Source organism: Pleuronectes platessa, chromosome 11, assembly GCF_947347685.1.
Source record: "Pleuronectes platessa chromosome 11, fPlePla1.1, whole genome shotgun sequence".
Classification (NCBI taxonomy): domain Eukaryota; kingdom Metazoa; phylum Chordata; class Actinopteri; order Pleuronectiformes; family Pleuronectidae; genus Pleuronectes; species Pleuronectes platessa.
The window spans coordinates 20,011,999-20,024,686 of NC_070636.1; the positions used below are offsets into that span (position 1 = coordinate 20,011,999).

At 40.4% G+C, this 12,688-nt stretch overlaps 1 protein-coding gene across 1 annotated transcript in view; it reads right to left on the reverse strand.

Moving 5' to 3' along the window:
- LOC128451282 (CAP-Gly domain-containing linker protein 4) overlaps window positions 1-12,688 on the reverse strand; it is a 32,809-nt gene that overhangs the window by 17,444 nt on the left and 2,677 nt on the right. The window contains exons 2-7 of the mRNA XM_053435062.1: window positions 10,801-10,929; window positions 10,122-10,261; window positions 9,604-9,697; window positions 9,244-9,405; window positions 4,253-4,371; window positions 401-649 (exon numbers count right to left, since the gene is read on the reverse strand). Coding sequence (XP_053291037.1) covers window positions 401-649; window positions 4,253-4,371; window positions 9,244-9,405; window positions 9,604-9,697; window positions 10,122-10,261; window positions 10,801-10,909 — 873 coding nt within the window. The 5' untranslated portion in view covers window positions 10,910-10,929. The remainder of the gene's footprint in view (window positions 1-400; window positions 650-4,252; window positions 4,372-9,243; window positions 9,406-9,603; window positions 9,698-10,121; window positions 10,262-10,800; window positions 10,930-12,688) is intronic.

Below are 12,688 nucleotides of genomic sequence, written 5' to 3' on the forward strand. Positions count from 1 at the left end.
CATGATTTCCTTAATTTATGTACAGCACTTTAAATTGCCCTGCTGCTGAAATGTAATGTACGAATACAATTTCCTGGTCTATTTTACATAATGCAACCACATGCCATTTACTACAGCTCAAGTTAAAAGAACCTCTCACTCACTGCTGTGAGGAGACAGATTTATTCACCGAGTTTCTTTATCTAAATGGAGAAATGTTCACTCATTTGAATTCAGCTAATCATTAGGTCATAATTATAGTGCTGAGAAAGGTCGCACTATTGTACCACTATGAGATACAGCTGAAGAAAAGAGGGTATATTTCAGGAAAATCTTCAAGTAAGACTGAAACACTGTAAATGAAGGAATAATTAAGATACTTTTAAAAGCTCCTGCCATTTGACAGTGACCTATCACACACCTTCTGTCCAGCTATCACCACACGGTCTCCTAGACGGATTCCCATGGTGGCGAGCTGTATCCTGGCCTTATCGGAGAGGCCGGGAGGGGTCTGGGTATGCAGAGTGAGGGGCAGCGGAGAGCTGGGTCTGGGTAAAGCCTTGCTCAGCAAAGATCGGAGCTCTTTGGCCACAGCGGCTGCATCTGCCATCTCCACGGGCATGTCAAGAGGGTCAGGCACCACGTCTGCAGGGCACTGTCCTTTTTCATTCTGTGGGAGGAAGCGAGGAAAGATCACAAAAAAACTGTGACAAACTGTTGAAGCAAAGGGAATTTCCTTCAGTATGCCAAATAAATGTAAAATAAATTCAAGTTGGACTTTTGTCACTTCCGAACCAAGGATGTTTGGCCTAACGGAATCTTTAATGTTATCTGAGACAAACAACAGGGAAGTTTATTCAAGAAGCTCAAAGAAACTGTAGACAAGTGTGAGTTGAGACGATCTGCAAAGGTGGGAGGAGATAGCTGCAGGAGTCTGACAGACAAGGGAGCTCATTTGGCACTATTGTGCTGGAGTAATTGGGGCACACTCTTTTTCCCCATCCCCTCCAGCAACGATATGAGTGGTCCTTGAAAAAACATAAAGGAGCTACCTTTCATTGCCAAGACGTGTTGTTCACATGTTGTAACTTAAATATGTCAGCCAACAGTGGCCTTAAAGAATCTCATTTGCTCAGATGAGCAGTCTTCTGAGATGCTGTTTTCATGGCAGTACGATGACTCGGACAAACAGCCATCCGACAGTTGAAATTGGTTGCATGCGTTGGTGTAGTATTAGTGTCAAGCGAATGTGTACAAAGAGACAAAAGTTTATTCAAATGAAGGGGGCACATGATGAGATCATGGTGTTTTGGACTTTGTGCTGAGAATAGACATCTCAGAACCGTTCTGCTGCCACGGTTTTTTTCAAATAGCGCAAACAACTATCAATGGAAATAGAACATTCCACAATTAAGGCAGGATGGGCAGTAAATTGTTTGTTTATCAGTCTGCGTTTGTCTCTAAATGAGCCTGAGTGATTGTATCTGTTGTCCCTGCAACCTTATGAAGGAAGTGTGGAGAGTAGTGTCATGTTAGGTAATCACCTTTTCCTTTATTAAATCCCACACAAATAACACAAGGCCGCAAAGGAGAAGAAGACCAATACTACAGGCATCAGACTGGTCCATACCACTCTGTATTGTTTTGTTTAAGTGGGAGATGCAAGGTTACAGCAGCTCATCAATCCTGTTCGTTACAACCTCTTTTCCAATTTTCTTTTAAGCAAAGGTAGCATGTCAGGTTTTATTACTGGAATGCATTGCGGTGTGAATGCTGGTGTCACATTTTACTATATCATATAAGAATTTATGACATGACAGAGAGTTGGAATAAAAGTGAAACAGCAACAGATTTATGGAGTCATAAATGGCCTTATCAACATTTCTTATTATTTATTTTTATCCGCACTGCACAAGTGAAAAGAAAAACCCACAGCCCCTGCCTCTGGCTGCAGATTCTAGGTGCTGTGTCTTCAGTTCATGCTGATCTGCAGCGTCCATACAACAATGTGACTTCCTGAAACAGTCTTTATATGTGGAGCAGCTGACTCGCGTCACTGTGAGTGGCTCTGCTGTTCAAGTGCGATGATAGCAGCGATGTGACTGGGTGAGAGGGAATTCATTTATCACCACGCTCAGATTTATATTCCACCTCATTCGATGCCATTTCGTGGTTAAAATAAGCCCAGTGTTAAACGCAATGCAATTCAACCGCACTTCAAACTGCAGGCTCCAAAATGACCCTAAAAATGAAATCAACACCTCTCAAACAGTTTCAACACAAACTGAACATTATGAATTTATTGTAGCGCTGCTGTATTAGACTGCATTAATTTGAGCTTAGGTGTTCCTAATAAACTGCCACCTTAGTGTATAACCACCAGTTAAATGTCACAGAGATGTTTTCACTTTCCTGCACATTCTGTACCAATCTGAAACTGGAACAATCGAGTCAGCAACCTGCCACTGTTGGAAAGTATGAAGTTGTCACATCTATTAATCAGTAAGATACGTGGTCAGGGAGGCATGAAAGGTCACTTTTATTTGTACATCCTCTTTACACTTTCCACTGCTCATATCCAAGGTTTGCTGTGATGTTAAAATTAATTTGTTGACACTAGTATCATTAGTCGATTCCACTGCCGGCCACCATCGCAATTCCTTAATTCAAAATGACCCAGTTGAGCCTGTTAAAGCTCAGTTATGTATACAAGGAGTACGTGTGTATATACTTTAGACAAAGGTGGCCAACAGTGATGTAATCTGCTCTGTTTTTCACTTCAAGGCAAATCACTCTTCAGAAACATGTTTGTGACAACAAACTAAGTTCTGTGCTTTTTGAAGGGAACTGCCTTGAAGTAAACTCAATGTTATGAGCTTCATACACTTTGTTCACCTCATCTCAAAGAGGATTACTGAGAGGAAAAAAGAACAGCAACAGCAGAAGTTGTAAAAGCAGATGAAACACACCGCATCTCTGGAGCTAGTTGACATTAGCATAGACTTGATCAACCTTAAATAATAAAGCAGACAGAAAATAATCTCGGCTCTAAGGGAGAATATCTCCAATTGGCAAAGGAAGGAACAGCCATCGTCTCTATCCCAGAAAATATCTAAATATAGGGTTAAAAAATTCAAGCTTCTTCATATCAGCAGAATGATTACACGCTCTCCAAGCCCTTTCATTTAGGTACTGATAAATAAAGAGACACTGTTCGCAACTGTGAGAGAGGGAATTATTAGATTATGGTGCGCAGTGCTTTGGTGACATCCAGTGGAAGCACCATTTCTTTTTACATCATTAAAGGAAAAAAAATTGAAAAATCTGTTAAATACAAACAACAATACATTTTGGTACAAAATAGGGACCAAACCTCCCAAAGCAGGCTTCAAACTGAGAGGCAGAGATGAGACTGAGGATTGAGAAATACTCAAACAGTACATGCAGTGTAATCAAAACCTGTTTGGTATACATGTATTCAACCAACTGCCTTTTTTTATGTTATTTACCTCAGAGACAGAAAATGCTCAATTAATCAGTCAAAGTAAATTATCGATCTAACAAAACTGTGTCACTGTTTGCAGATTACTGTCAATTTGGTAATTTCAAGTAATTTAATGATGACTACTTGAGCTCGAGGAATTATCAAACTGATCATTTTATTATCTAAACAATTACATTTGTAACTGAATGAGAATATTTAATAATTAAAAAAATAGTAGGCTGAGATTTTACTATTGTAGTTATATTTTATAGATTTAAGTAAGGGACAGACAAATAAGGTGGATTTGACAAAGTAGAAATAGTGATAAATGAACCTGAATATATTTTACTAAACTGAAATGCAGCTGAAGATAAATATAATAATTATTAAGATTTGAGAAAGGTCATCAGGCGTGATCGTGTGTCATGGTGTTCTCGGACTTTTGGCTATACTGTGTTTTTTAAGAGCCCGCTCATGTGTGTCAAATATAGCAGAACCTTTCAACCAAGTGAAATGAGCCAGCAGCACTGCAGGCGAGTAATGTGAGGAAATTTGAGCAGAACGGTTCTCATCTCGTGAAGCTTCAGAAGAGACTGTTAGGACGATGGGAAAAAAATATATGTCGGTCTGTCTGTATATCTGTCAACTGCACCAACTGTGGTCTTCAAATATGTGAGGGCAAGCAATTCAACTTTTTGTGGCTTGTTGAATAAAAGGATTACATTTGTCACATGAGAATTAGTACGCCTGCTGGTGTGTGTCTGTATGTAGGAGAACAATGCCACTTACTCTGAAAGCCGGGTTGGCTCCGAGCTCCAGGAGACATTTGACAGCGGATGTGCACAGGTTGGATGCAGCAATGTGCAGGGCGGTGCCAAAATCAAAGTCACTGCAGGTGGCATCTACCTCTACAAAAAAGTGAGGAGAGACTGGCATCATACACTTAGAGATGTTGTCTTAGAATATTTTTTTACAACTACCTCTGAGGCCCTGTTCAGACCTGGTGTTAACATCCTTCTCCAGAGGTCCAATCACACGTGGACAGAGAAGCACAAGTTTGTCGCTTCATATCTGGCATTAAAAATGCCTCCCCACACATTTTTCCACTGGCCTCTTATGATTTGAACTCATTCCCTGCTCTCTATGCAGATAAACATGCATGTAATTTATGTTTGCAAAGAGCACCTGATGTTGTTTTCAGCCAGTCTGCCTGTACACATGAGTCGGTTGTCAATGTATTTGGGTGACAGGGAGAGAGAGAGAGAGAGAGAGAGAGTGAAGCCAGGAGGGGCTTAGAGAATCAGCTCTATAAATAAATAAGTTAAAGCAATTTTTATAAAAAAAGTTACCATTATGTGGTAGTCAGAGTTAATCATGTTATAGTGGTCCCAAATAAAACAATGTGGGAACAAGTGTAAAAATCACGCCTGTAAAGAGAGCTGTCCACTTGTGATAGGATCACCTGAGACACGTGCTAATACAAGGACTGAACAGGGCTTAACCATTACAGACCATTACTTATACTCTGTTACCAGAAAAGTGGGATCGCTGCTCCTGCAGAGAGCAGACCTGACTCGTTGTATTGCATCATTACCAGGTGCATGCATCACTACCTCCATTACACTTTGTGTTTGAACAGATTGCTGGGAATGGACTTGATCATAGCTGCTTGGATGTTTAAGCACCACCAGAATTACTTGGCTTGTCAAAGAGCAAAATCTTAAAAGGTACATAATGAACAAACCAGAACCTGAGAGACTCTGCAAAATTAACAAGCTCATTCAAGAGTCGGTTTTATGTAGTTTTCAGAGTTATCTCAATTTCCTGAGTAAAACCTGGAAACCTCCCTCCAAACAGGAACATGGACGGATGTAATGAGAACTTTAGTGCGTGTTTATATGTATGTGGACAGATTTTGCCAACACAACAACAACATCATTGTGTAAGATACAGACACAAAGACAGGTTGAAGGCTGAACTTAAAGAAGGGCAAGGACGGACCTATGACTACTCATGTAACACTTCAGTAATGTGTAGTATTTACTACTGAGCATCTAGAAACAGGCCCCAGGTCCATTGATGAGTTACTGCCCCAGCATCTGGCAGATGTTATCAAGGTGGTCCACAATATAAGTTTACAATATTCATTCACAACTTGTTTATATCCTGAATTTATATCACAGTCCTGGTGGCCCTGCTGCATATTAATGATGTCAAGAGAAATTATATTTCCAAAGTGGATGCAAAAATTCTGACTTCACTTGCTTTTCTACAGAACCGTATAGGTATCCTACATGTCATCGTTACTGGAGATTTTATTCTTCTTGGACTGGTGAGGGCAGAATAATAACTAAGAGCATTCTTAGTCTGATGCTAAAATTGAGAAGAAGAAGGCAGCTATTTAAGTGCAGCAACAGGTCCACTACTTGAAGAGGAGTAAAAAGTATTTTTTTTTAATTATATTTTTGCATTTGATGAAGATCATCAGGGACAAGTTAGACAACCAAAAACACAGTATGCAAACAAGGCCACAGAGTATTTCACATAATAGGAGGAAGCACGTCAAGCTTAACTAAGCACCTCAGAGACAGGCGTCCAGATCCCGACACAGAATTAATGGTTAATGAGTTTCAGTTGTCTTATTTTGATAAAGGTAGTTTTGTAACAGAGGATGGTGCATATCCCTGGTATGTTTGAGGGTTTTCTCCACTAGCTTGATGTTAAGTTACCAACCACAAGCAGATGTTAACGACCACCACTGGATGTCAGGAATATATGATCAGTTGCATACCTTGGCATCATCGGGTGTTTCAGCCTTTTGAATCACAAGATTAATCTGATAAGACAGGCCCACCACAGGCTGATCAGACCTGAGTGTGTGTCCCTAACATTCTGGGGCCCAGTTGGGGGGTTTCCTCCTGATCCAGAGTGAACTAATACAGAACACACTGAACCCAATGACTTTGACCAGCCTATACAACATTAGGACAGTGTAACTGAGAGAAAAAACTACTTCTGTTGCATGGACTTGTTTGGGGTATGAAAAGGCTAACACAGACAGAACTGTACTTAGTACATTATGCTGCAGACTAGCCCAGACAACCACTGATGCAAGAATAAGAAAAATACAGACTTGTTGCGAGGCTAACCATTAGGGATCATAAGAGTTACATAGTAGGATGTGAGTAGTAAAACTTACATTTAGTTTATGGAAAATGTGCTGCTATACAGTGATATGTATCATTATCTAAATAGCAAAATACCTGTGTCAGGATATGTGATTTTGGCCATTTTTACACAGCCCTGCTAGTAACAATGTTATATAAATTCAGGATTCTGATATGCAATGCAAAATTGTGTTAAAATAAATAATTCTGAAATCATTATCACATATTTAAACTGTAAATGGTACTGTTAATTATAACTATGTATACTATCAAAATAAAACTGCCTTGAATGCAAACTGATTGCATCACAACATCTAAAACATAATCTGAAACAAAAATGTACCTGACCCCCCAAAATATATTATCAAAATAAATATATATCACAATACTAGAATACACCTGAAAAGCTTTGTATCCTGTGCAGTACTTTCCCCACAGTTGTGTTTAATGATAGGAAGCATCCACACTAGACTTGTGCAAATCCCGAAGGAATTATTTACTCCACATAAAAGACTCATGCCCGCATGAACATTCAACTGCACCTCTACTGTTGATCATATTGTGAAATATTACACTTAAGAAGGGTGGCTTTAATTACTTTCTTAATTTATCCAACTAGTGGACATGACATATTTAGTCGCTGGAACAAGTAACAGTAAATATCTCGGGGCAATGAGATATAAATCTGTTATTTACACACAAGAGCTGGCGAACTGAACAAGAACCCTCTTGGATGAGAGAAACATTTCACTTAAACACATGATGTAGCCTCTATAATGAGCTTTAGTTTGACACACACTGTCTGCACTGACTCTGAGGCCACACTTTTGTGGAAACGTTTGCAATTAATAGTCAATAAAAACACATGGACCTTTTATCATGGGCATTTGGTATTTTGGTGACAGGATGCATCTGGTACATCTGGAAACAGGGAGAGATTGAGATGTACTGGGTGTGTTAGCGGCAGGGATTGACTTAACCAACCAGACATTGTTTCATACCTCCCTTATCCTTCCCTTTGAGGAGAGAGAGCACAGCGCAACCGTGTAGTGTTATTTTGGTAAAAGACAGGGAGGAGGGGGCGGTCAAAAGGTAAATCTTTAAACTATCTATCTCCCATTACTAAAAAAAAATTGAATAAACCTATAAGGGAAGGATAGAAGTCATAAAATGATGTCTGGTTATCCTGCTCCTAACACCCAGTACATCTCAATCTATTCCCGTTTTCAGATGCACCAGGCGCATCCTGTCAACGTCGTTCACTACACACATGGACATGCTGCCTGTGCACTGGACATTACATTGCAGGAATATGAACATTTGTTTTCATTGACTAGCAATTACAAACGGCACAAAAGGTTAGACTCTCTCTGGACTCAATGATGAGCCCGGCTGCGCTGAATGAGCGTTCATTTATTTTTTTAAATGATTGACGTAGGATGCCTATTTTAACCACCACAAACCCATCCGCTATTAATCACAACACGACACACCCGACCCAAGATCAACCACGGGTATAACTGCAATCCCTGCATCACTAATCCCCAAACACTTATATCTGTGCAATATTCACTGAGGCAAGTTTTCAGCCAGACACTCTTCAACACATTCTGCAGTGTACAGTGCTTTTCCCTTTATTGTTCATTCATCTTAGCGCGAGCACCATCCACAAGGCTTTATCTGCTGACTTGTGACTTTTATAAACTGGACTCCATACAGGTGTGAAATGAGAGGCTAATGTTATAAATCAGCAGAAAGTATCGGCTCAAGTTAAAAAACATTTGATCTTATGGTGTTAATTCCATAGTGTGTCTTGGTATAAATTGTACAAAAGTGTTTTCTTGAACATGTGTGTACAGATACAAAGGAGAAGACTAATGTAAAATGCTCTGTGTGCCCACACCATGTGTGACCCTGAAGCTACACATAAATCTCCTTCACATCTATCCTTGACCTTGTGGTGTTTTCCAATGTTGAAGGAATAGTGGTGAGGGAAGGAGATTATTTTCACTTTCCGAAAATAGATCAGGTCATGAGAGGTGTAATACATTTTCAAGATAAGTTTTGCATTCATACCAAGTGGCGCCCAGACACATACACAACAGAATCTCCTGCCCTCCGATAAGACTCTGCTTTTTGATTGGATAAGCATTGTCCAATCAGTAAATCACAGGTTTACCAAGGCTGATTTACTACTACTCATTTTTGATTTATTAGTGAACATTACAAGCTAAAAATCATTTTTGACCCTAATTTGAGCCCAAAAGTTAACTACTCCTGCCCCTGTGTGTCCATCCACTCTGCAGAACAAGAACCCAGAGCCCTCCACCATGTTTAAAAACAAACATGGAAAGGACAATTGAGTAAAAACATATCACAAACTGCAGCCACCTCTCTGATACACATTCAACAAAGACTGAATATGATTAGCAACATAAAGCCAAGCTGCACTGCAGGGGTTAAATGTAGCTGCTGGGAGTTCAACTTATAAACTTACAACACAATAAGTTCACTACAGAAAAAATATAAATTCCTAATGCCATTAATCCTTTGAGCAGTTGGTTTTGAAAACAAAAATGACTGATGGGTTGACCTTTTCCCCCGGTCTCTTACCTCCAAGCTGGGAGGCCTGCAATACGACCCAGATAAGCTGGGGAACATCGAAGTAGGCAGCGTAGTGCAGGGCCCTCATGTTAGTCCAGCGTGAGCGAAGGTTAGGATCAGCGCCCCGGCCGAGGAGCTGGCGGGCGAAGCTGGCTGCTGTGTCTGCATCACCTGGCGAACAGAGGAGGGATGTAATTATGTGTGTTTGGGGAAAAGAGGGATGGTGTAAAAAGACAGTATTTGAGCTCTAGAGACTGTGTTTAACAAGTAAGTCTGATAACAGTGCTAAGTGAGTCATAAAGGATTATGTGTGTGCACACTTCACAGTGTACTTGACTTTGTCAATTCAACACTCCTGTCAATACTAACCGATGCCCGGGGCCCCAGCCTTGCAGCAGTAGTGCAGGAGGCTCATATCTGTCAGTCCGTCTCGATCATTCACACCACAGCCTCTCTTTAAGATCTGAGCAAACACAAGATATACAGTTTCATCATGTTATTCTCTTATCTCATTGACACTGATCTGATGAATGAAGTCAGCAGCACCTCTCATAACTCTAATCATCTTTAAATCTGGAGCACAATTGTAACATTAACCAACATTGAAACAAGCTATTTGTATCTTAGGGTAGAAGTTATTAAGTGAGAAAAAAAAATATATTTAGCTTAGTCGGCAGACGACCATAAAATTGATTTTTTCTTTATGCTCAAAATATTGTTTTGTTTCTAGCTATAGTATGGCTGTGAAAACAAATTAAATAATCATTTCCTATTGTCTTTTTAAACTGAATTGTAAATTACTCAATTGGCTTTTTAAAAGCATCAAAGTACAGATAGAGATGTTATTCACCAGTACGAGTTCAATGTACAAAAAAAGGATGCATCACCTCATTGCCAATCAGGTCAATATTCTTCTGAACCTGGGGCACCCACTGCCTGAGGACAGCGAACAGCTCTGGTATTGTGGTGCTGGGATCCAGAAGAACCTCCCTGCACTGCAGCTCACTGGGGTCAAAGAAGGAGAACTCTGGAGGTGGTAGGAAAGAGAAAAACAACAGACAGCGTGAATAAAACCCTGCTGCACAGAGATACATTAACTTTCTGCAGCAGACAGTTCAATCTGTTCAGTCCCATTACTGATATTGGGAAATGCCCTTGCTGTGCTTGCAGAAGCTAATGAAATCAGATGTGACTGTGGATGAAGCAAAAGAAGCATTAGAGACTGTGGTTGAAAACAAATAAGCTCGGACTGTAACCTACAACCGAGTGTGGGTTCCTCTCAGGATCATCATTATTTCACAGTCGATTGTTACTGCTTGAATATAGATCAGTCACTTAATGCTGCACTAATCGATTGATCAACAATCAGAGCTCACGGATGACGTGTTAAATTCATCATCAGCTGTTTGTTATTTCAACTACATGATAAAAAATGCTTTGGAAACATTTTTCAAATGACAGTCACATCATGTGAGAGCAATTCTGCATCAAGTGTATTTATTAGCCTTAAATGTCACACACCTCCCTGGGTGTAAGCACACAAACAGTGCGAGTGTGAGTCCTCACCATAGTCACTGGGCATGGGTGCGGAGGCCACCAGGTAGATAACCGGCCGCTGATGGGAAGACAGGAAGGTCTCTCCATCCACAGGCTCTGAAACATCCTCCTTTGTCATCTCCCCCTCAGGGCCGGTGGCTGCAACGATATTAGAAATGCTATTCTGAGCATACAAGTGGGTCTAATTTCAATGAAACAATGAGAACGCCACTTCTTTTGTGAGGAGACGTTTTTAGGTGACCCGACACCACCCTGCTGAAACAGTGAGCTCCTGAGCACTTAAAGATGGTTATGTATAATACACAGAAAACTGCATCGGACTTTACCTCAAAGTGACTTGAATAAAATGATGGTGTTAAATATCACATATCCTTGATATTGTATACATAAGAGTATTCTTATTCGCTGTTCATTTAATTTAATCAAAGACGTGAAGTGAAACAGTGACAAAGACAAGCTTGTTCTCTAACAAGTGCAGTGATTTCACGATTTCATTATTTGATGTTAGAGTATCACAGCCACTGATTCTGTAGGATAAATTGAATACTGAAAATTGCAACTCCTTGCAGAATCAACATTCAAAGTTGCATTACAACATTTTATGTGCATGTGCATTTATGTGTATTTTGACGTTTTGAGCAATTCAGCAAAAAGGAGGGTGCACACTGGGGCCGTGTGCAGTCCAGTACAGAAGTAAATACTAAAACATCTAAGCTGTCAAACCAACAAGATAATCTGATATACAGGCCTAAAGATTATAGACTCACTGAATTAGTAAAAAATACAACGGCCATGAAACAAAGCTTAAGTGAGTCTTTAGGGTTTACTACTGAAGATCTTAAAGAAAAAATAGGATTATGGTGAACATTTGTTTAACTTCTGGAAAAACAGGAAGCAGAAAACTGAGACTTACCCTAAGCACTGAGCAACACAACAGCATTTTCACAAATAGGGGAAACAGCTTTTGTCCCCAGTTGGACAAGCCGTCCCCAGTTGACTGATATTTAGTCAGAAATTTGTCCCCAAATATAGCCATGAAAGAAACTTGAATGCACTTAAACACACTCAAGCATGAAAATACAATACTGAACAGAACGTCTTCCCAACTAACACTCACTGTCATCCTCTTCTTCATTGATTTTCTTGATGATCTCCATGAGAACCTCACAGAGCAGCTAAGTTAATATCTACAGGCACAGACATGTCTCCACCCAGGCTTCATCACACATCAACTTCTAAGCACAAAGAAAATCCCCTCCTCAACCTCCAACAACACCCCCCCTGTCACTTGTTAGACCCTGTTGATCCTGCTTGATATTTTTGTCACCCTAGTTGGAAGAAGACCTGCCGTTAACTTGTCTTTGACAGCAATAGGTTTGGACATGAAGATTGAAGATGTGTTGGGGTCAGGTGAGAATATACTGTAGCTGTAAGCAATCAGAGGCAGAGAAGTGGCAGGTCTTCTTCCATCCGTGGTGGGGAAACAAAAATAATGCGTTGATCCTTGACTCCCAGGGCAGAAGGCATTTACAACCTGGACACTTTCAAGGGACAGTGTTGTGACTTCTGACCCTCTCCAGCTGAAATGTCACTCTCACTTTCCTGCCAGGTGCACGACTGACCCGGCCCCCACTACCTTTTCTGACTAGTCAACCATTAAGACCCACAGTGCAGAGAATGTGGCAGTGAGGTGACGAGTGCAAACACACAACGCATTAAAGTGTATCAAAGTGGTGGTTGTGACTTCGACAAGTGTGCTTCATTGTAAAGGCCATTGTCCGTTAGCCATTCAACCTGCTGAAGCACCAATAAGAGATACTGGCTAGTAGAGCCAATCCCAGCTGACATTTGGTAAGAGGCTGGGTACCAGAGCCAACATACAGAGACAAACAATCAC